The 23,788-nt window shown below is 40.6% G+C and overlaps 1 protein-coding gene across 5 annotated transcripts; it reads left to right on the forward strand.

Moving 5' to 3' along the window:
* Positions 1-362: 362 nt before the first annotated feature.
* Positions 363-23,346, forward strand: LOC128764691 (poly(ADP-ribose) glycohydrolase). 5 transcript variants are annotated; one of them, XM_053874701.1, is made up of 17 exons: positions 363-843; positions 928-1,016; positions 2,486-3,123; positions 3,260-3,376; positions 4,114-4,200; positions 4,530-4,604; positions 7,565-7,657; positions 8,942-9,102; positions 10,600-10,679; positions 10,768-10,828; positions 10,911-10,986; positions 12,336-12,483; positions 15,799-15,877; positions 17,604-17,712; positions 19,036-19,141; positions 22,141-22,269; positions 22,640-23,346. In XM_053874701.1, the coding sequence occupies exons 1-17, from the start codon at positions 731-733 to the stop codon at positions 22,774-22,776; spliced, it is 2,298 nt and encodes a 765-aa protein (XP_053730676.1). In that variant the 5' UTR covers positions 363-730; the 3' UTR covers positions 22,777-23,346. The 5 variants fall into 5 exon arrangements, with proteins under 5 accessions (XP_053730676.1, XP_053730711.1, XP_053730686.1 ...); XM_053874736.1 differs by having other exon boundaries at positions 2,486-2,598; XM_053874711.1 differs by having other exon boundaries at positions 363-830; positions 913-1,016.
* Positions 23,347-23,788: the final 442 nt, after the last annotated feature.

A 23,788-nucleotide genomic window follows, 5' to 3' on the forward strand; every position in this document is an offset into this window, starting at 1 on the left:
AATCAGCTAACAAAAATTAACAACAAAAAATGGAAACCTCCGGAAAAGAGGGAAAATATCAACATAAGTAAGGTTGAAAGGAAAAGGTCAAACAGTCCTCAACGTGCTGTGATAAGATCATACGGCCTTGCGAGCAGAACATTTTGACCGTTTAAAACGGAAAACAATTTTGCATGAATTAACAAATGTGAAAAGTACAAAGATTTTTTTCAATGAATTTACTCGTTTGCTTTAGTGACAGCAAGTACTGTGCTCTCGAAGTCCATTTCAAGGTTGAATTAGTACCTCGGCAACCGAAGGAGGGCAGCATCGCAGTAACGCTCTGCAGGAGGATCAGGAGAAGAAGAACGGGTTCTGACGTCACTGTCGCGGAAGTGAATTTCGGCTTAACTGCGCCGACTGCGTTTCATAAATTGTGCTATATATAAATCTCATGGATATTATCGAAGACTCACCGCCTATGAATCGCGTTGGTTTCTGATTTCTTACGCAATATTTTCTTTCGGCAAATTTTGCTCTTTTGTAAGATTAAAAAAGTAGACGGCATTCATACGCGCTTTTGTTATTAGCTTTGTCTGATTCTCACCTGCTATTTCGGTGTGCACATCGCAGTTTTATGTTCCAAATTCAAGGGAATTCGTTTCAGTCCAATTTTATAGAAAGTATATGTACATCCCGGTAGCTTTATATATATATATATATATTGGGTTTTTTTTAAACATGAAATGTCATGATCAATATTTCCATGACTTCTGCGCACCTGTTTAGGACAGGTTTGCGTCTGGCACAGGTTTGGATAAGACGACAGAACGATTCCTTTGTCGTGTCAGGTCAGGTTTTATTGTGAGTCGTATACGTCTCTATTACAGTCGTTATTGTCGCACTGAACCCCGCACTTATGCTCACATATAGCCTGCTTGATTTCAGAATGACGTCACTTACAAACTTTGAACCTTCTGCGAAAAGATTGAGGGTGGAGGCGCCGTCTTCAGCCTGTCCTTCCTCTCCTAACCAAGGTGCACTGCTATTTTTTATTTATTTTTGAGTCACTCCATTCTTGTGAGAGTTGTGCACCAGTAAGTACTTACTTACTGGTGTTACTTTGTGGTATGAGTGTTTATTTATATGCATCTTCAAAACATTACACCCGACTTGTAGAAGTAAATGAAGTTCTAAGTATGAATTAAGTATCTTGGTGTGCTTGTTGTCAATGTAAAAATATTGAACTCTCTGACCGTTGATGTTCAGGTTAAAAAGGGACAGGATAGTTTGTTCCAGTCTGCGGTTTCCTTCACCCATTAGTTACATTGTGCATGTCCAGTTGCATGGATTATAAAGATATATTGTAGCTTGAATCTTCTTTGTTCAAGTCGTGATAATCTTAACAGTATTTTGTTATGCTATTTTCCCGACCTAGAAAAGTCTTGAATTTTGTGTGAATTTAACTTTTCAAGCTTGTCAAGGTCGAGCTCCCAGCTATGTCCTAGACATTCAGATTCACCTATGAGCCAGCTCGCAGTCTCAGCTCCTTGTGCAGGTCCCTTCTAGTGGTCAAAGCTGAAATCAAAGGGGCTCTGAGCATTTTCCATGCCTTCACTTTGGAATAGTTTAAACTTACCTCTGTCCTCTTGACCCACTGTCATCTCTGTTCCTCACTGTTTGTGTGTCTTCACATTTACCGCACCTATTTTTTTGTGTCCTGTATTGATTTTAATCCTGTTTTTATGTAATGGATATTGTGACCCTTTGTGTTCAAAAGGTGTTATTTATCATTTTCAGAGCATTCAAAGTATTTAGCAAGCTTTTGCTATCTGGTCGGTACTGGAATGCAGGTAAAAGCTTGTGTAGGCTGCAACATGTTCGACTGGGAAGTGAACAATACACTTGTGGGAATCAAATCACAACGTGGTCTTTGTCGTAGCTTTTCATGCCAAAAATACCCAGTGTAAACCCAGACTATGTATAACAGTGAGTACAGATGTTTTTTCAGAATATGTGGTGTTTGATATTTCATCACTGGTCTCTGAATTGAAGTGGATTTAAGTCCTTAAGGACGACACTGGTTCTGATGGAGAGCACAGTGCGTTTGAGCAACATGCTCTGTCAAGTAGAAGATCACATGGTCTTATGGTTGTCAAGATTTTTAAATTCAATTGCAATACTATGGTTAATAAAAGTATTCTGTATATTAATTTGGTATTAAAGGGGTACTTAAATAAAGGAGTGTGAAAAATGCAAGTGGTAAGTTATGTTAGACTGGTCAGTGAATATCAAACCGCTCTATCATAAGCTAAAGATATCCTTCACAAATGTTGGTGTTAATAATCAATTGTCCTCAAGTCACAATTCAAATATATGCAAGAGACAAATGTGGTTCCCAGATGAGGTGTGTGATGATTTAGGTGCAGAAGAGCCAAGAGCATCAACAGAGTCATGATGTAATGTGTTTTTTTTTCAATAAAATTTGACAACAAATGTGTTTCAGGTGCCACCTCGTGTGACCAGGCCACAGTTGGCCAAGTCCAAAATCAAGAAAGAAGAGGGGGCGACTCAAAGATGGATCATCAGCCAAAGAATGGAACTAGCAGCTTGCGTGGAGTAAAAACAAAAACATTAAAGCCCAAAAGCAACCTAAATCAACAGTACAAAAAAACACTTGATATCTGGTTGACAAAGCCCCAAAAAACCCAGAGTACAACCCAAGTGTCCCATGTACAAGAAGAGAATCCACAAAACCATCCAGAACTTAGTGCTGAATCAGATGAAGAAACTCAACCTTTGACAATTGAAGATGATGATAGTGTTTCTCCAGCTTTCAAAGTCAATCCAGACACTGATGGGAAGCAGATTGTTGATGACGGTCTGGATGTAAATATTGGGGCGTCAAACAGCTTTGCCAAACGCAGTATGAGAATAACAGACTTCTTCTCATCCGGAATGAATAAAGATGCAGTGGATAAATCCCACAAATCAGACGCGGACATAGAAATCACATCATCTGAGGATGATGAACGTGTCACATGGCTTGGGACCCCAATCGATAAGCTGAGGAGAATGCCGCATTGTGGACGAGCACTTCCTCCGCTGGAGAATAATCCTGATTCACACACAGTCATGACGCGGGTTTGTTTGTTTTTTTTGGTTAATTTCAAAATTTAAACAAACATTTAAGATGTGATTTTTAAGTCTGTTGATGCTTGTGTCTCTAGCTTGTTTGATGATCACTCACACTGTTGGTTGTCTCACTCTGCTGACACAGACAGACCTTCCTGGAGACCTCACAGTTCCATTTCCTGCCAAGTTTGTTGACACCTGGGATGATATCAACGTCAAAATGCCTTGTTCATCTTCAAATCTGTTTCCAGTGAGAGATGAGGTAATATGGAGGGTTTTTTTTGTGTTCCCTTCATTATTTTTTTACTCACTTGTCATGACGTTTTTATTTTGCTTTGTAATTTCCATGTGAGCTGCTTGTATGTACTGAAACACAGAAATTTGTTTTTAGGACAAAGTTAGTATCCACATTTCAATTTGAAAAGATCATGAATTTAGTTATACATTTTATTTACATCCAACCTGATTTTGTTTATTTTCTTTTCCATTTCAGTCTTCTCAGCTAATGTTTTTGATCCCCTCCACTGTTGATAAAATCCCTGAAATCTGCAAACCTCACCACCTCACAGATATCATTAATATATTGTGTGAACAATTTGGCTCCCAGAACTGAGCCTTGTAATATTAAGGTCAGATTAGATTTCTGTGAATTTATGTGTTTATTTTAAACCAATTTTGATTACCGGTATTCACTGTCACCTGAGACACCGGATATGGAAATGTGGTATAAAAGCAGCATAATTACTATATTACACAATTTATAGGAGTTTTGAGTGACGAAATATTTTTTGGAAGGAAGAAGACAAAATTGTCTCACATTTGACAAAGGGTAAAAATCTATCAAAATATGAAAAAGCATGTTTGAAAGTAAAGTGTTCATTAATAGAAATAACAGTATGAGACTGAAACCTATAATGGTTGTGTTAACTGGAGAAGTCATTGTGAAGACGTTTTTGAATGTTTATTGATCACAATAGACAATTTTTTTTAACTTTTCAGGAAACTCAAGAAATGCAGAACAATAGCCGTTGGGACTTGATCGCAGAGGCATTGAAGGAGGACATGAGACGTCCGCAAGACTTGAAGGTACGGTATACGTTGATGTTTTTCCCCACCGTGACGAATAATGCTTTTCTGATATCGTCTTCTACTCAATTAAATCTCCTCCTAAAGCCTCAGTTAATGACATTTCAAACATTACATTGTGCCCTTGTCTAACTTTGAAGAATGTTCAACTTGAAAGCTGAATTATTGGATGTGTTGGTGATGTTGTTGTTGAATTGTGCCACAAGGTGGCGCGCTAAGCCCTTACACTGGGAGATGTGGTAACAATCGAATTTATAGTTGGTGTGCAAGTATAGTTGTTTTTTTTAGGATTTTTTTCAGTGTTTAATTGTGATTTTCAATTGTTGCAGGCCGCAATATTAAAGTATTCTGCGTCAAAAGCCAAGAAATGGGACTTCACTGCATTGAATCGCTACTGCTGTCAGGTAAAATCTAGTCAATCTGTTTTTGTACAATTGATAACCTGCAATTTTACCAGGTTTTTTTGCACCTTGTCAGTTTTACTGATTACGTTTTTTGGACTCTTGGAAATACAGTGGTATTTTTAATTGTTTGCAGATGCATATTGACTTTATTTTTACAAGTAAGCATCAAAAATAGTTTTGCTTTTGAAATGGACTATTTTATCTCAGCCTCTTACGACCACATAGTTTCTGTTCCCCCCCACCCATTGCCGTCATCATAGTGCCTCATGATAAAGTGTCCTTGATTTATTTGATCTATCTGGGCCTATCCACACTGAGAGTGAATGCGTCTGTGCTGTGTCATGGTGTCCAGAACTCCAGTGGATCATTGGTCAGATGGTGGCTCTGCTTTAATGACCATCCATCATCTGTGCTTTGATTCTCACAATCTTATCGTCCTGTGTCGTGTCCCGTTTGTCTGACTGGTGACAGAGTGAGGATATAGACCGTCTGCTTTTCAACATCCCCTTTTATTATTGGACAATCCAAAGCTTTTGTTTTCATTGCCGCATGCCATTATCGAATACATTTCTTTATTCAAAAGATGTGTCTGTGGGAAATGTTCCTGTCACTTTGCAACAGGAACAGTAATGGAATCTGCACGGGGAGAACGTTGGTGTCTTTTCACAGCCAAAGTCTCAATTTAATATTTTGCCAAAAGGTCAAGTCCTGTAAGTTGTCAGGAAAGAAAATGGCTGACATTCGAGAAAGCTTTATTCCACTTCTGCTATGTCACATCAGTGGGGGGAGCAGGGGATATATATATTTGTAGGTCCTACTTAGTAGCCATATTCGCCTGGAGACCTTTGCCGCAATTGCATTTGGCTTTGTAATTTGATTTTTTTTTAAAGGTGTTTGCTTAATGTTCGGATGAGGTATGATTTTTACAGTGGAGGAGCAAAGTTTTTGTCACCAATTAAAATTGACCTATTTTGTGGTGTTTCATGTTGTCTTTTACCAAATTACACACTATTGACCTGAACTATTCAATTGTGTAACCATGTCCTTTACTGTATTGTATTATGTTACATAAGCCAGTGCTTTTATTCATCTCTGCTGTTTAAATTCAGATTACATGCTAAAGAGTAGTGTACATCTCAGCGAAAATGTTTTTTTTTTTTTTTACAAAAGAATAATAATAATAGATTTAAATACTAGGGCATAGTATTGCAAAATTTGTTTACACATGTAGTCATGGTGAAATTAAGCTCTTGAAATGCTCTCGGCTCTTGTCTTGAATTTGATTAAATCTGTTGCTTCCCACTACATTTACTTAGAATGGGATGGATTTTCGTCCCGCCTGTGTCATCTAGGAAGTGCCCTACTTCGACTGCTTCACTGTCATAAATGAGGCATCTTGTCACTTCAGGATTCCAAGTAACTCAGGTGCAATGTGCCTGTATTCAGTCAAGCCCGTCTGAGACTCATCTCTCCTGCTCCCACGCTCTCAGGAAGAGAAGTGTAATTCAGACGGGTACTCGTCATACTAGTGGATATTATCATCATATATGTATTAGAAGAATCTCCAGACTTTTTCTTCTTATCCAGGAAAGGATTTTACTAGCGTCTGAATCTCATTATTAGAATCTCAGGGTGCAGTCAGGGCGCTGTCCTGTGCATAACAAAATATTTAAATTTAGTTTTCAACTCCAGTTAATATTTAAGGAGCACGCCAGAATTAATTAGATTTTATTAGATGTATTAAATGACTACATTTTAATAGTAAGGATTAAACTTCACTTTTACTATAACAAATGTACCCTTGCATTAACCTTACAGTATAGATAACAGTTAATGGTATTTATTCAGAATTGTACAAATAACAATGATAGTAATTATTGTTTGTCACCATATGGGTGAAGAAAAAAAAGTACAATATTGGTATATGGTAAAAGAAAACAGTGATTCTGGTAACACAAAGTAAAACACAAAGTAAAACATTTATTTGGAATATATATATATATATATTATTATTATTTTTTTTTTTGAATGAACTCGCCCTATAAATTGTTAAATGAGACAGCTTCAATCTGTGTATTTGTATATTACGTATGTATATTTTAATTGTACATACTCAATTGACTGAAATCCTAGACAAACACAGTGGCCACAGTTTTTCCCCCTCATTTGGAGATGCAAAAATAATGCAAGTGAGACGTGGACATGAATGGTGCCGGGTGATGGCTCTGGCACCTTCATTGAATATGCATCTTTCTACACACATCGCTGGAGGAAGCAATTGATGGACAGTGTTGCTTCCTCTCACTCTTTAGTCCAACCAATGTCGTATTTACGCTTGTGAACACACAAGCGTTTTATTTTTGTTCAGCCTCACGTCCACCGTCACAGATGGGTTTATTGGTGGGGCATGCCCTGAGGCGTTGTGTTAAATGTGTACAGCAGCCCTGGTCTCCTCTCCCTCACATCTTGCTTGATTACTTTGTCAGTTTGGTTTGATCTAGCGGGTCCAAATCCAGCAGCACCCAGTTGACTTGATACACAGCGTTGGTCTGATTTAAAGCTCAGCTTGTACTAGCTCAGCTGTATCCAGTGTCACACCCGGTCAAGTGTCTCCATTTATTACACCGAAAGGAGCGGTTTATGATGTCAAGCAGGTCATTACTTATGACAGTGTTTAGTCAGGCTTCTTTTGCTGGACAATAAATGTCCTCCAATAAATCAGCTGATCTGATCGTGGTTGCGTGGTTTTCTTTCAGAGCTTTTTCAAGAAACCTGGGGTTATAGAGAACATGTTTAGTGCTTCCTAGATGAACAGGCCTTTTTTCCCTGGTACAGAAGGATTGTAATTCTACTCAATGAAATAGTCCCATGATTCCCAGGCTAATGAGTCTGGACCGTGACTGAGTGACAGGTGAGTTTTGTGGCGCTACAGTAAACAACGCACTCTTCCTCTCTCCAAGGTCCTGGATCCGGATGCTATGCAACAGATGTTTGACTCCCTGCTGCCAAACATGGTGCAATTAGCACTGAAAGCGCCGGAGCTCTGTACCAAGGTAACACCCAGCACAACCAACACATGTGCATGCACAAACCCACCTTTGCATCTGTTTGGTATGTGGTTGATCAACCAAAGGCCACAAATAGGTCGCAAATGGTGCAGAGTGTATGGTCAACGTAAACGAATAGTGATTGTAAGTGGGATGCTTTATGAACGTTTGTTTTCACATTTGGTTCTCTGTTTCTCTGTTTGTTGTCAACCATCAGATCAACTGTCATTCAGTTGAATTGAGGGGTGCACGAATCTTTTTAGTCCCGACAGGCTGATACCGATTTTTGTTGTTTGCTCATTTTTTCCCCTCCACAAATAAATCACACACAACAAACTGAACAACATTGTATACAAATATCTAAATTGGTCGGTACATCCCTATTTGAATTATTTTAACTTTTTTTATTTCTAGTTGTAGGGATTTTTTATTTTAATTTTTACCTTTTTTATTTTTCAAACCTTTAACACCATCTGTACCTGGTTTGATTCTATTATTCACATTACCTCTGCCAATCACATGGTTGAGGTTATGTATTAGTTTCATTGTAATATATTTAAATGCAACTTTCATGGTTGGTCATTTGATTTTGGTGGCATTCTGTTTTTCTGCATTTGACCTGTGAAGGTTTTGTCTTCTCTTCCTTGCAGTTACATTTTACTGCATTAGAATAGTAATTTCATGCGTGTATTTGAGATTTTCATTTGAATAGTGCAACTGTCAGTACAATTTATACTCACTTATTGAATCAGTTTGTACTGACTTATAATTTGGCTCATGTATTCAAAGAAAACACCATTGTGGGATTTCGCTGGTCCAAACATATTCCGACAAATTTTGTGAACATATGCTAATGTATAGAAACAACTGAATAGAGGGGTCATCTTAAATGTGCAGATTTCATATAAAAAAGAAGCAACATTAAATCCTATTTATGTAAAAATAAATTATTAAATGAATAAAATTTTTACTTTCTTTCATTTTGTTTGAGCCCTGTAATAGTATAGGTTAATAGTAATATTAATTACTTCATTGTTAGTATCTCTCCATAATATCTATCAAGCATAATGATTCTAGCAGTGTATGCAGCCGTGAGTCCTTGTGATCTGAGATTTTGCTTCTTCTTGTCTACTCACTATGATCATTAATGCACCTTGATTAGACTGTGATTGGAGACGGCTGGAGTCGTGACCAAATCTTCTGCATTCAAGCGACATCCTTCAATATCTCCTTTGCTCAATTGAGAGAACAAATTGCTTTGACCTTCCATCTTTGTTGCTGTGCTTGCAGCCGATCCCCCTCCTCAAAGAGGGCATGAACCACTCCATCACCATGTCGCAGGAGCAGGTGGCCTGTCTGCTCGCCAACGCCTTCTACTGCACCTTCCCCCGCCGAAACTCCAGACTCTCTGCCAGCGAGTACTGCAACTACCCCGACATCAACTTTTTCAGGTGACACACCATTACTTGGCTGCACATATTTACAATCATACATCATAGCTTCCATGGGCCTGTTTGTGGAGGACACCAGTGTTATGTAATCCCCTCTCCCTTAAGATCATATTGTGAACTCAAAATAAAAGCTCTCACCGGAGACTCTCTTCAGTCAAGGTTTGGCCCCAGGACTACACTGCACATGATTGTTTGGTGCAGCCACTTTGAAAGAAATGATCGCGGTAGTTGAATAAATGAACGAGTCATTTCCTCTTGGGCATTTTGTGCATCAAGTCTTTGTCGTTATTTAATTTCACTCTGGTGAAATTTGTGGCTTGCATGACTGACAGTGGAGTTTTTTTTTCCTCTTTGAAAGCTTGATGTTGTGCATTCAGTCTGGCACCCTGGCTGCTTTGTTTGTTATTGTAATGTAGGGGTTGACCCATGGCCTTCTGCGGATGCTTTTACTTCAAAAGAACACAGCTTCTTAATGTATCCTCTAGGAAGAAGCTCTTCAGCATTGCTTTTTTGTGCGAGTGCTGAAGAGTGGTACGAGTGATGGCAAGCCCCGGGCAATTTCTTTGTCGTACAGCGAGGGAGCGTTTTCATAATCGGCCAGTGACTGAAAAGAGTGCCTGAGTGAGAGATGAACTAATTTATATCCTACGTTCACACATGACTGAACTCACATGGCCAAAGAGGAGGTTTTGTGTTGCTGGTGCGCACAGTGTACGAGAGTTTCAGTCCGAATCAATGTTGTGTTTTCTTAGAATTTAAGAAAGTCAACATGTAAAAGTGACATGAAAGCTGTATTCTTCGTTGTCTTCATAGTCACATCTTTATTTTTATTTTATTTCACTCTTTTGCATCTTAATATGTGTTATTTACTGTTTTTATTCATTGTCAGTTGGTTTATTTCTTTTTAATGTTTTTTCTTTGTCTCTCTTATTTTGCTCCCTATTTCTTGTCCTTTGCCCTTGTTTTTTTATTCTTTGTCTTATTTTACTTCTTTTTCTTGAGCGTATGAAATTCTATGCAATTATTGCATTGTTTTCAGTTACAATTGTAAAGCTATGAATAGATACGGTTGATATCATAATCAGAGCTGATTTAAAGTGTACCAGAAACTATATTGTAGCAGACCGAGGTCATTTTCAAGCTTGTCCCTTCGACAGACTGGCAAGAACTTGTCTGAAAATTCAACAAGTACTGTTCAGAGGGAATTTAATGAACGATGGGAGAACAGAAGCATGTTTGTGCTTCGAGGAAAAAAAGAGCATGGGCCATCCTCTGAAGTACGAGTCAGGGATGAAGAGGGACGCTACATATTTTTAGTTCTTTGAGTTTTAATCACAGAGAAGCCGAATGATAAAACCATCCCTCTATTTAAAAGCAGCTTATTTTCCCCTACCAAAGAATGCTGTCCTCAGACTGTCAAGTATGAATGATGTTTAGCCACAACTTACATTTTTGAATTGGACAATCTCTGAGTTTCATATTGCTTTTTTGTTTCAGGCTCTTTGAGGGGTCCTCTGCCACAAAGACTGAGAAGCTCAAAACTCTCATGTGCTATTTCAAAAGTGTCACTGAGCAAAGTTAGTGTCACCATGTATTTATTTATTTCCTTTTTTTAAACGCACTTTGAATTGTGTTATAGTTAAGGCCCTTTCCTCTCCTTTGCAGAGCCTACTGGTCTTTTGACATTCACACGCAAATGTTTGGATGAACCTGTGGACTGGAAAAGGTAGTTTACTGGGACATTGACATGGCATTTTGAAATTATTCATGAAGTGTATTTTGTAATGTTTCTTTAATCTTGGTTTCAGTTCGGAGACTCTGCTGACAAGGCTCCATATTACATGTGAGGGCACCATTGAGGACGATGGTCATGGAATGCTTCAGGTAAGATGAATGTATCCCACAGATATGTTGGGTTTGAAAAAAAGCTGTCTTGTTTTCACGTAGTTGTAGCAGTTGCATTTGGAGTCCCTCTCCCAGAATGCTTACTACAGCTGAATACAGTGTTGAGGGGGCCTCTGTGACTCATAATAGGAAGTGTGGTGGGACCAGGGTCGAGGCCCCAGAGCTGCCTCTGCTCTCAGTGTCGGCTACTCTTCCTCCACACTGTCAGAATGGCCCGCTTTGCCTTTCACCTTTTGTTTGCCTCTAGTTGCCACTCTGACAGTTGATGTGCACACATGACCGGCTCCTGGGGCCCTACGCAGCACGGATTGATGGCTGCTCTGTCGGGGTGGCAGGGCTTTTGACAGCCTGTCAGAGTAGACTTTAGAGGCTAGATATTGTCCCAGAGTTGAGTGACCATTTAGTAAGCACAACGTCAGGGCAATTCCATCTTCATATTTTTTTCACTCATTTCTAAAATGTGATCAGTCGAACCGTATGAAAATCGTAAATTAAGAAGGAGAATTGTGAACTGAAATATAGAATTTGTGCACCTGAACGTAGGTAGAGGTTATTGCTGCAGGAAACTGTCACTTCCACAACAGGACGTACTGGCACACTCAAGGGTCACTCCTGAGGCGAGCTTGTAGCAACACAGGGATTGATGTCTGAGTTATGCCAAACCTCAGGTCACCTCCACCATCAGCTTGTCAAAGTTTTTGTCATAAAGGCAAGAATATGGATTCTCACCTTTCTTTTCTATTGCGTGCCAAGTGACATTTTGTCTGAAATAACAGTTGCATCCTTCATCAACATCTGTTTGTCACAATCAATGCTGACAAATGTACAATTGGTCTTTTAATTTTTTAACTCAGTTTTTATAAATGGTATAGTTTAGGTTAAAAGGGCATCAAGATAATGTCAGGCACGGTCAGAAAGTCCAACCGTCTGAAATTCTATGATTATGTATTTTTGTATTTTCCAACTGCATTCATAATTCGATATTTTGTAAATATGGTTGCAATACACAGTTCTCTTGCTGAACAATATTTTGTCCATTTTGGTATTTAATAAAAAAAAATAAAAATAAAGAAAAAAAAAAAAACATGAGAGAAAAAGCAAACAATCCAAAACAGTGGCAGTTGTTAGTAGAAAAGAAAATTCAAGATACATACTAATAGAGTAATTATGACATTCGATATCAAGCTTAGAGAAAACCCAACCTTAAACTGAATTACATCTTTTAAAAAAAGTCTGATTCTTCATCTTTCCACGACACACATTGTTCTTTGTTAATAAATCTCCATTGTTTCTGTCCTCCTCTTTCAACCACCTGTTTGTCTTTGCAGGTGGATTTCGCCAATCAGTTTGTGGGTGGAGGAGTGACCAGTTCAGGATTAGTTCAAGAGGAAATCCGTTTTCTGATCAACCCTGAGCTGATTGTGTCTCGCCTCTTCACTGAAGCTCTGGATGATAATGAGTGTTTGATCATTACAGGTCAGTCATCCCAAAATCACACACTGCTTTTCAAATGCAGATGATGTCTTCAATGTGTTTCCTACTTTCAATGCCAGATTTTCACTCAAACTCAAAATGGTTACCAAGTGCACTAGCTGTGGGCCCGTTGTCTCAGCGGGGGGCGGCAGGGCACTTGTCAAAAGACAGACATTGTCAAGCGTCCTGTGTTTGTTGTCATTTCCACTGATTGGCAGTGGCAGTCACATCAGTGTGAGTTTGGATTTTCCTGATTGTTCTGTGGACGTTGAGCAAACCCTGCTGACTGCACCTTTCTCTTGGAGGAGCAGAATCAAAAGCTCCCTGGTGCTCAAATTCTGGACTGTTAGTGTCTCAGCATGAGCCCTCAGTCTCTCGTGCTTGTCACTCGAGGTTGAAATTGTCAGAAAGATAAAGCCATTTGTAAGATTTCAAAATAACGTACAAACTTCAATTATTCTTTTCAATCGTGATCCTGAAATTGAACAGTTGGTGAAGTTTATTTATTCCCTGACTTTTGTGGTACAAATAACACAAGTTACCTGTGGGATTTTTGAAGCATTCCTTTTCATCTAACTCTTACGACATAAATTCATAGATGTTCCCAATGAAAAGAGGCATTAGAGTATTTGCCCTTTGTCCTGAGCCACGCACTCTTAGGTACTGTTCGGTCCCTTCAACATGGATATGAGCCTGGATGCAACAAGTTTTGAAGCAAGATCCTGGTGATGATGGTGTACACGAATGATGTCCACTGCACGTCAAACATTTACAGCCTTCTGAGGCAAAACTAGGGCTGCCACAAACGATTATTTTTTTATAGTCGGCTGGTCATCATATCATGCATAATATCGTGCATCATCATGCCGCTTATTGCCCCACATGCAGTTGCTCTTATTGGACCATTATCAGCTTCCAGCTTGAAATTCAAAGGTTATATGCTAACTGAAAAGAAAGACAATTAAAATTAGGTTTTGCTCAACTTTAAAAGACGTTTGCAGCATCAAAAACAATAACTATGCACAATATAAAGTTGCACTATGAACACTATGCACCACCAAGAACACAAATTATTAAATCAGTCTTTTAAAAAAGACATGGATTACTTCTACTCTGACCAGCATTGTCATGTCCACCTTTCAAATTGGGCCACTTAGACCCGTCACTGTTTCAGTGTGGCATCTGTCTCTCACTGCCTTTCCATAACCGTAGGTGTTATCTTTGTATGACTGTGAAAAATGAAAAGATCATTTTGGTATAGAATTTTTTGGTACATAATTTCCACTTGGTCTTTATTTGCCGTTGCCCCTTTTGTGATTGGAGTTCGACACTTCGGCACCAACGCTGATGTTTGAAACTTGACATGAGCGAGTACGGAAAACATCACATTTGGTTTCTCCAGGTCTGAAACTCTTTGGATTCCTTCAAACGATGTGGTATCACTGTGATCACTGCAGTAATATTACATAATCCAAGATGGACTAAAATTGCTTCAGGGAGTTCTCTCTCTCTCTCTCTCTGTCACAAATCAAACTGCTATATCAGAGCTCCTCCCTCCAAACAAAGTCACCTTCAGATTCCTCTGGCTATCTTTCCACCCGCCTCCACTTAACTTTATTACTGGGACCCTGAATTAATTATATCTGTAAGACCTGCCCAAGACCCTCTCAGCTAATGGCCTCTCCCATTCCATCATCTTTATTAAACTCTGCCTGAGCATCCCTTGTTCCTTGTTAGGGAAAAGTCCGAGCCTTGGCTGCTTGGTGGCTGCGTAGTAAATCAAATTAACCTGTGATGCTTTCTGGCATACGGCAGGAAGCTAATGGCTTCTACCTCTACAGAGAAATTTCCAAAAGTGCTCAGTCTTAATGAAATCTTCTGTTATTGCTGGGTATCTGGCTGCCATCTCAACGGTCAAAAGTATAAATAGCATCAAGGAGATGTCACAAGATCCATTGTGGGCTTCAAAGACCAGAAAAGGAGGAGTGATGCAAAAAGTGGTGACTCAGCACAAAATGCCCCATGGTCTTGGTCATGACAAAGCAGCACTTCATTGGGAGATAGTGTTGGGTGTGGACTGAAGCTGCTTGTTGGAGGTTTGCCATTTCTGAGTCCTTTTCTAGTGAAGTATGATGCGTGTTTGCTTATATTGCAATATTCAACTTCACATATTGTTCCGTTGTTTTGACCAACAAGTGTCATAAGGATGACGTTAATTTTAGTACAACTATCGTGTCACCCAGTCAATTTGTTTTCTTTCTGGAAAGGGAATGAAAGTTTGACCTTTTATATCTTCAGCTGGCCACAAATATGTCTTACTTTGTTTCACTATATTTACACATGAATGGTTTAACCTTCTGGAACACTGTCCCAATGATAACTGCAGTGAAGATGCTATTTGTCATTTTTCAGCATGTTGCTTAAATTCAGCCGCAGTATTCCTTGAAGATTTGAAATGTCAAATGTTAATTGTGAGGAAATATCACAGTATTGTTTTGAAAGGCTGCTGCCTTTTTCGGGCAATTGAAGCTATGTGGAGGGCAGTGTGTTTGGAGCATCCTTATCTGATTCAAATAAACTATCAAGTGATGAGTTTGCTGCCAAATGTTTCTTGTCAGGGAAATATTCATATCTTACTAACACTCACATTTCTGTTGTTCCCTGGCTGCCCTTTGATGCTGACACTACCTGAAATCGTGAGCAATACCATGGTGTCACATGCTCAACCCTTGTCTTCCCTCAGTAAAGTTGACCCAAGAGTGTGAATCAATTCCACTTTCCACTGCCCCCGTTCAGTCATTTGACTGACCATCTCCCCAACATTGCACTACAGCATCCCCCCAATTTCAAGTTATTTTGACAACCTGTCTTCAGCAAAATATTTTATAGATCTTTATATATTCGTGCTATGTCTGTGCAGAGCACAGCGCCTCTACTAATACCTGCTGACCGATGCCCCCCACCGCTAATCACTTAGGTGGTTGACGCTGCAGTGTGACGCATCTCCACAAGTGCTCTCAGGAGCCGGGTCCTAATGAGACCTACTGAATGAGAAGTTAATTTGTGTCCTCATTTGTTGGACTGTGCTGCCTTCCCCTCCTCCCTCAGTTTCTGCTTTTACTGAATGCTCCCTGAGGATCAGCGCTGAGTCGCTGTCTCCTTTTAGGATCACTTCCTTAGATCCCAGACTAATGAACCTGCTTAATTAGACTATTTTCAGGTGCTGTAATACTGTGTACTTCAATCTTATGATTTCCGTCTATTTCATTTATTTACTTGCACTATCACACTAGTGTGACTGATCTCTGTACTCACCAGGCACGCAGCAATACAGTAAATACACCGGCTATGCGGAGACATACAAATGGAATGGCGCCTATGACGACCCAACTCCAAGGTATTTGCTTCATTCCCTGGAACAACTTGACCTGTGTATTATCATTGATCATGCTCAAGGTCTGAATACTCTATATGACCAAAAAGTGTTTGCTCTCCTGCCATGCCACTCCCATATGAACTTAAGAGCCATCCCATTCCTAACCCATGGGTTCAATATGATGTCCGTCCACCTTTTGCAGCTATTACAGCTTCAACTCTTCTGGGAGGTTGAGGAGTGTGTTTATAGGAATTCTTCCAAAAGCGCATTACTGAGGTCACACACTGAGGTTGGTCCAGAAGGCCTGGCTCTCAGTCTCCGCTCTAATTCATCCCAAAGGTCTTCTATGGGGTTCAGGTCAGGACTAGTCAAGTTCATCCACACCAGACTCCGTCATCCAGGTCTTTGTGGACCTTGCTTAGTGCCCTGGTGCACAGTCATGTTGGAAGAGGAATGGGCCGCTCCAAACTGTTCCCACAAGGTTGGGAGCATGGAATTGTACAAAATGCTTTGTTATCCTGAAGCATTCAAAGTTCCTTTCGCTGGAACTAAGGAGCCAAGGCCAACTCCTGAAAAGCAACCCCAGGCCATAATTCCACCTCCACCAAATTTCACAATGCAGTCCAATATACCGTTCTACTGGTAACCTCCAAACCCAGACTGGTCCATCAGATTGCTACATGGAAAAGCGTGATTCGTCACTCCAGAGAAGGCGTCTCCACTGCTCTATAGTCCAGTGGCAGATGCTTTACACCATTGCATCCGGCGCTTTGCATTGCACGTGATGATGTATGGCTTAGATGCAGCTACTCGGCCATGGAAACCCATTCCATGAAGCTCTCTGCGTACAGTACTTGGGCTCATCAGAAGGCCACATGAAGTTTCGAGCTCTGTAGCGATTGACTGTGCAGAAAGTGGGCGACCTCTTCATACTATGCGCCTCAGCCTCCGCTGACCCCTCTCCGTCAGTTTACATGGCCGACCACTGTTCTTTCACAAATGTTTGCCAAAACAGTCTGCAGGCCTAGGAGCTTGTGGCCAGGCCAATTCATGAGGACACCTGGTTCTCATCATTTGGATGGGTGAGCAAATACTTTTGGTGATAGAATAAAAAATAATGTATCATCCTATGTGATTTATTTAGTTATTTAGTAATGTGTTGCACCACAAGCTCATGCTGGTTAAAGGTGTTGCATGTCACCCCTTTATATCTGTCCAATGACATCACACCTAAGATTTCAAAGTTGTCTTTGGCTTTTATTTTGAAATATAACTGAATTGACCATTGTGGACCAAGGTTCAAAAATGTTCTCTCCCATCAACATTCCTTATTTGTGTTAAGTAGACTGAAGTAAGTGTTAAGGGCTGCCATGAATAGTCAACATAGTCAATCAACTATTAAATTGGTCACTGACAGCCTCGACAAGTGGTAAGTTATTGCTCCATTTCTGCGCATCATACCATCCGCAGTAAGAGAAGACATGGCTGAGGCTTCAGGACCCTCATAACTCAATACATCCACAGTATGGCAACATTTCACAGTGGACACATCAAAGATTCAAGTGAGAAACATTTGCCAAGCATCCTTTTCAAATGATATCTTGAGTTATAAAGATATCAGTGACAACATTAAACACGATTCAAGTTGTTCACAATTGATGTTGGTGACTAGTCCGCTGTCACGTTTGTCATTAGTTGCAGTGCTTTGTGTTGTTGCTGTGCATAATTTTCTGCCTCCTTGTTGCAGAGATGGGTGGCAGCGACGCTGCACAGAGATTGTGGCTATGGACGCTCTGCCTTTCAGGAACTTTCTCGACCAGTTTCGTCCTGATAAAGTCATCCGTGAGCTCAACAAGGTCAGTCCTGATTGTAGCAGCCAGCTTTCTATCTCTGATGAAGGATGATGTCTAGTGTCCTCACTTAAGACGTTTGTTATACACAAACTGGTGTCGGACATTTGGAGTCCTGCCTCTTGACTGGTGCCTGTGGAAGTGGTCGCCATGATAACAGTGTTGTGTCGTGTAAAGCTAAAACTAAATGCCTGATCATGTTTAGTATTTGTTTCTCTCTCTTTAGATTATTTTATGTTAACTTAATAAGCCATGAGTAGGATGTATACGTACGGTAAGTTGGTACAGTCCTTACTAAGATTGTCATTAAATGATGATATAAGCTGGGTGATTATTAAACCCTAATAAAGGGATGAGTTCCTCACTCCAGCACAGCAGCTGAATTTACACAGTACAGTCACAATTCAAACGCTCTCCTCCCTGGTCCAGTTCCCATTTGTAATGGAAAATCAAGATGTTGGCGTTGTCTCGTCCACTGTCAGAAAGCTCCGAGGTGTTTGACAGCTCTGACAAGCTGGTGAGGAATGCAACCAACATGAAGATCAATTCCTGCTTGGAATATTGTTCAGCTAAATGTCATCTGTCTTTACACGGCAGGAATTTATCATGGTTAAGAGAAGATCCTTGACCGTTCATCTTCAACTCTCTGTTAATTTTAACTTAATGCTTCATTTAGAATTTCAGCTAGAGAAAAAAAAACTATCCTGACTTGCTCACATGTCAAGCAGTAAAACCCAAAGTAGTCGTCCAATTTCACAAACCTGCACGTATTTTTATTGATGTGTCAAGCACAGGCCTGCAGGCAAATGGAATGGCGTTGTTACCTTTCTGTGTTCCATTTGCTTTGATGGTATGAAGTCATTGGTCTGCCTCTCATGAAGTGCAGCAGCCATGTGGAACAGTCGGGTGATCTCAGTACCCCAGGCTCAACAGAGCTGCTTTCAGCTTTATGCTCAGAAATGACAGATCATTCTCCACTTACCAGCGACTCCCCCTCCCCCAGCCTCCTGGCGCTTTCCGTCGTGCAGGGTGGCTGGATTTATTCCTGTGGGCCTCGGATATCTCTGAACACGTTGCTATTTTAATCTGTTTTTAGTATAAATGATGGTCAACATTTGATGAAGCTTCAGTGTCTATACACCCTTTGATAGTAGAATTAATTTTTCAGGTCAGAATAGGATTATGTTAAAAATGTAGCATATCAGCTGTATCATTTTTCCGTGGTTACTTCATTATTAGGCTTTGTTTCATGAATTTAAATTAGGGTTGGGTACTTTGCCAGGTTAGCATGACCTCTTATTTTGATCTGCAAACCTCTTCTTTTCGCAGGCATTTTGTGGTTTTGCCCGTCCCAGGGAACCGCAGGAGCATCTGTCTGCTATTGCCACCGGGAACTGGGGCTGCGGTGTGTTTGGCGGAGACACTCGCCTAAAAGGTGAGCTGCGATGTCCCATTACTGCCTGACCTGGTAGAGAAACATAGCCTCATCACTGCTGCGCCTGGTGAGGCAAACGCTCTGGATGTAACCGGATACATGTGAGATTGAAAGGCTGCGGCACATCACAGTGTCTATCCATTCGTCTTGTGGGAATACATTCATTTACTTAAGGCCTATCCGTCGCCTTCCTCCTATTGATCAAGTGACAAAGTTAATATGGTTCATTAATAGTGAAATTGATCGCTTGCGAGAGTCCATCCATCTAGTCCAGCGCTCTGTCTGTGTAGCCTTCTCGGAGCTGCGAGCTCCCGCTCACTGTGTGCGAGACCCCCAGCCTGCTAACTGTACACACGTGTGTATATTTAGTAATTAACCACATCCAGTCCTCCATAGACCACATCACCTACTGCCGTCTTAATGACACCACCCTGGAAGAGCCTTGTGCATCTCCCCCTGCCTTCACTGTCTGTGCTCTCCCCCCCTCTGCCTATTTTTAATCGCATGATAATTTCCTGCTGAAAACAGTGGGCTAACCAGGAAAGAAAAAAGTGCTGAAGTTGAGCGATCTCTTATGAAAATGTTTACTCAGTGTGGGTTGTACTAGCTGCTGTCTCAGCCTGCATTAATCAGCAGATACACTTCTAGAGTTTTAAATATTTACCGGCCTCCGGTGCCTGACCTGCTCTCTCTCCGTGACTCATCCAGTCGGAAGGCGATCTAGTCCCAGGAGTATTCACCTTTTACTGTACTGTGGTATTGTCTGTGAGTGTAGCGCTGGGTGCATGACTGACACTACTTTTGGAACATTTCTGCTCCAGTGTATCTTTGAGTCATACTGTACCTCAGTTATTAATATTTGCTATTATGTCTGGGGTTCATATGTCTACACATATGGATCAGTGTGAGACTTTTTAGCTATGTCAAGTAAGCCTCACTGATGATAAAGGGTCTTAAATGTAACTGTTTTAAACTGTTTTAAACTAAAGAGAAAATTCAAAACAGTGTGATTTTAATCTAGTATTTCAATATGGTTATAAACAGGGGAGAAAGAAATGAATCAAGGCCTTACAGTGTTGTGTCACAAACTGACAATCACCAGGGTGGTGAAGGCAGAGGCAGATGGATCACATGTGTAGCAGGATGACTGTGTTTTATTCCACCACGACAGCAGCAACACTACAACAGCATCATCTTGTTCAGAGCACGGCCCCATTAAATAGAGTCTGGGGGCTCGAGGGTGGTCCTAAGCACTTCTGTTGGCCGGCCTCATGTTATTGCTATGTTAATGTCCCAGGACACCAAACATCTGGAAATTGGGGGCCTTGCACGTGAAAGAATGCTTGGAAGAGGTTTTTGTTTTGGACCTTGGCAAGCTCAACCGGATCGGATGTTCAATGAGATGCATGTGTTTTTCTGAACCTGGATGAGTCCAGGTCACATGCATATATTCTTTTATATAATTTGAGCAATTCTTCTCCAACAACAGAGCCCATCTGTTGCAACACATGGTTGATGTTTGGGGGTGTAACTTATACACAGAACTGGAAGTAAAACATTTAGAAGTTTGCTTGCAGTGCGTTACTTTCCTGGTGGAGTCACAGGAAAAGTTAGAAAGTCACTGTGCATGTAACTGATCATAAAATACTTTTAATGTTGTTCATGTTTATATACGTATTTGTATGTTTATCTGTTGTATATCCTATGTTCAATGTTGCGATTATGTTCTCACTAATTTTTCCCTTTTAGTTTATCAGACACCTTCAAGTGCTTCACTGCTGTATCTGCTCACTTAAATGAAGCCTTTGAAAGCCTTTGTTGGCACTTTCTCCCAAACACAAAACATTCATATTAGCAAAAGATGGTATTTTTCAAGCATATGATGGCAAACACATCTAGGTTGGGTGACCCGCATCTGGAAGAAGCTCATTCCGCAAAAATGAACAGCTTGTTCATGGCACATTTTTTGTTAAAAACTAATATTTGTGTCTCCCGTGCTGCCTAATTGTCTATTTTGTGGTCAATTTTTATTTTTGTGCGATGGCAAATGAAAGTAATAACCTGTACATGTCAATGACCTGCTTGATAATTGTCTTTTGCTAATATAAATGTTTCACATGTGGAAGAAAGCCATCAAATCCTTCCTTTGAAGTTTCATTAACTCATTAAAAAGTTTAGAAAAATCATATTGCCACTGCTTGACATGACATCAGTTGGGGTCATTCCACAAGCGGACACATTTTGCACCAGTAGTAACAAATCATTTGTTTGTCTACCTGCAACACATCAGTCACACTGACATGTTGGCTCTGCTAGACAGACTAAATATAAACTCCTTCTTAATGTTTTGGCAAAGCCAATTTTTAGCTGCAGCTAAAGAAACATGGCAGGTGTGTTAGCACCAAAGCTGTTTTGCAATGCAAAATCCATTCAGGAGTTTTGTGCTCTACAACTTCCAGTTATGTCGCATTAAAACTTTAGATGTGTATTTAAATAATCTTGCAGCCATTTAACTTCTTCAGCCATTAAGGACGCATTGCCTTCGCTTACATTCACTGTTTATACTGAAATGTGCCAATTTGATATCAGAAGCACACAATTTACGCTCAGGCTGCATTAACGCTGAATTCAGATTGGCTCTGATAGTGAACGTGCTGCTGTACTCTCTTCAGCTGCATCCACACTTAAGATGACATCAGTGTGCCAGCTTCATTGACTCAGAGGCGAGTTGTTCCTCTCTTGAGATTCGAGGTGTTTTTCTTGTTTCTGCCGCTTCAGTTTGAGATGATGTTTGACTAGTTTGTGCGTTTACGGTGCCCAGTCTCATTCAGCTAATCACCTGCCTTGGTTTGAAGAGAGCCAGATACATCTAACCCACAGAGCATGAAAACTGCCACCACAGCACATGGCGAGCAACCATCCCGAGCATTTGTTTAGAAAACCTTGAAGGCCGCCGTGTTTCCCTGAGCTGAAGTTTAACGAGACCTGTGTCGCTGCAGCTCTGATCCAGCTGCTGGCAGCTGCTGAGGCGGGACGAGACGTGGTCTACTTCACCTTTGGTGACAGTCGCCTCATGACAGATGTCCACAGGATGCACTCGCTCCTCACCGGGAATAACATCAGTGTTGGTGAGGAAAACAACTTGACTTCCTCCTGCTTCTTCATCGGAACAGATCCGCTCCTTGTGTTCTCTGTTTCACAGATAAACTATATGGGATTTGTTGATAACTTGATTCTTTAACATAGGGACTATTCAAAGTATTACTATACACTGTATACTGTATTTGGTCCCGGTGTTATATGTACTGTGGATTGAAAGGACCAGTGCCATAATGATGAACTGCACACCCATCTTCATGCTACCTCAGCGCTGCTAAATATTGGATAAATTATTCCCACGTCTTCTTCTGGAATATAAATGTATTTTGAATTTGACCTTGTTGCAGGTTGAGAGGCAGTTTTTTTTTTGTCAAGACATTTACTCCCCCTTTCTCTCAGGCAAGGTGTTCGACCTGTTGGAGCAGTATTACGAGTGTGAGTGCCGGGGCTACCGCGGCCGCCGCCCTGACGTCAGCCTCTACTCCTTCATCCACCACGAGGTCACATCCTCACTGGCGCCTGAAGACTCGGACTGAGGCTGACGACTCGTCCCCGCAGGCCGCCATTCAGGTCAGATGGCCGATGAGTCATCGCACCTCTGGAAATTAGTCTGGCCATTTTGACAGGCTCACTGCAGCAGAGGGAGCAAAAATGCTTTGGTGTTCAGATCCTGATTGTTTCTGCTGCCTTTTATTGTGATATGCTGATGGCTCAAGCCTCGACAGAATAACGCTGATTCACGTGGCTATGCAAAGGTTGCCATCCATCTTAGGACTCTTGTCATTTTGACTTTTTTACAGCCACATGTTTCCACTCGTAAAGAATTGGCTGTCAGGTTTCGGCTTGAAGGTAAACATGTCAAAGGAGAACCCCCCTCCTGGAGAATAACGGTTGAAGAACGTCCAGTTACATTCTGGTCCAGCTGTAGCTGCTCGATGAAAGGTTATACACTTAAAAAGCACTTAGCTGAGTATTTTTTATCACGATGCTTGACTGTTCTACCATATGTTGGTGTGTTATTTTGTAAAACCTTTTACAGCAGTAAAAAATTGGAGGTTTCTACACTTGACTGAACATTAATTCTAAAATAAAATTGAAAATAATAATTTTGTGCCTGTGGCCTATCTTTGGTTTTGTTTCAATGTTTGCACTTCTTAATTTCATATTACAATTTAAACTAGTAAGTGCAACTAGATAGTGATCTCACCCATCAATGTCAAAATAGTTCAATTGTTAGACAGATAGACGTTATGTATACGATACTCTGATAGCCGACACTTCATGTGAGAAATCGCTAAATCGCTGTTGTGCTCTTTCAAGTGTGATGTTTGTAAATGTTGGTCCGTCACGAAATATAAGTGATAAATCTGCAGATGAGAAGCTTCCTGCCCATCGATGTAACGGACAAGCGCAGCCATTTATCTCTCCATCGCTCTCTCCTCCTCTCTCTCTCCCTGAAAGGTCACACCTATAATATAAACTGTACATGACACCTCATTAAGTCCAGAGAAGCTGCTGGACGGTCCAGTTCGACGTGAGACTCCATGA

This window comes from Synchiropus splendidus, chromosome 1, assembly GCF_027744825.2.
Source record: "Synchiropus splendidus isolate RoL2022-P1 chromosome 1, RoL_Sspl_1.0, whole genome shotgun sequence".
Classification (NCBI taxonomy): domain Eukaryota; kingdom Metazoa; phylum Chordata; class Actinopteri; order Syngnathiformes; family Callionymidae; genus Synchiropus; species Synchiropus splendidus.

Bases quoted from the DNA above. Each gene is read 5' to 3' on its own strand.
- LOC128764691 (XM_053874701.1), top strand. From the start codon at position 731: ATGATCAATATTTCCATGACTTCTGCGCACCTGTTTAGGACAGGTTTG. The intron at 3,124-3,259 runs GTTTGTTTGTTT...CTGCTGACACAG, and splicing joins CACACACAGTCATGACGCGG to ACAGACCTTCCTGGAGACCT. The intron at 10,987-12,335 runs GTAAGATGAATG...TTGTCTTTGCAG, and splicing joins ATGGTCATGGAATGCTTCAG to GTGGATTTCGCCAATCAGTT.